At 40.4% G+C, this 508-nt stretch overlaps 1 protein-coding gene across 1 annotated transcript in view; it reads left to right on the top strand.

Annotated features, from left to right (window-relative positions):
- The first annotated feature begins 57 nt into the window (after positions 1-57).
- Positions 58-508, top strand: part of LOC127751421 (uncharacterized) — a 13429-nt gene continuing 12978 nt past the window's right edge. Inside the window, exon 1 of the mRNA XM_052274970.1 lies at positions 58-472. Coding sequence (XP_052130930.1) covers positions 58-472 — 415 coding nt within the window. The remainder of the gene's footprint in view (positions 473-508) is intronic.

Below are 508 nucleotides of genomic sequence, written 5' to 3'. Positions count from 1 at the left end.
AAAGTAATTGTTAGCAGAGACGTGCACTTCAATGAGAAGAAATTCCCTTTTACTCAAATGAAGAAAATGAAGAAAGGGAGGAAAACAGTTTGGGAGGAAGATGAAGACTCAAATTCAAGTTCAGAAGATGAAACTCAAATCACCGTTCCAGAAGAAGAAAGTGATGATGAGGATTACCAACCATCAACAGAGGAGGAATTCACTGATGAATCTCAAGAAAGCGACCCTGAAGAACAAAGAGTAGAAGTTATAGAAGAAAGAAGAGAAGGGGAGGAAGAGCCAAGAGCTCCAGAGAGGCGGTCATCAAGAGAGAAGAAGGAGAAAGCGCCATGCACACTGGCATGCTGTAAGATAGCTACAGTAAATTTTCTCGAAGAAGTTGAAATTCCCACGACAGTGAAAGAAGCATTAAGTGGCCCACATGCCAAAGAGTGGGAAAAAGCTATGGATGAAGAATATGATGTCTTGAAGGGTAAATTAATAGTAAACAAAGTACAGTGTTGTTCAC

The sequence above is a fragment of the Frankliniella occidentalis genome, unplaced genomic scaffold, assembly GCF_000697945.3.
Source record: "Frankliniella occidentalis isolate FOCC.00 unplaced genomic scaffold, Focc_3.1 Scaffold478, whole genome shotgun sequence".
Classification (NCBI taxonomy): Eukaryota; Metazoa; Arthropoda; class Insecta; order Thysanoptera; family Thripidae; genus Frankliniella; species Frankliniella occidentalis.
The sequence above is the reverse complement of the archived record's forward strand: the minus strand, read 5'-3'. Positions and strand labels throughout refer to the sequence as shown.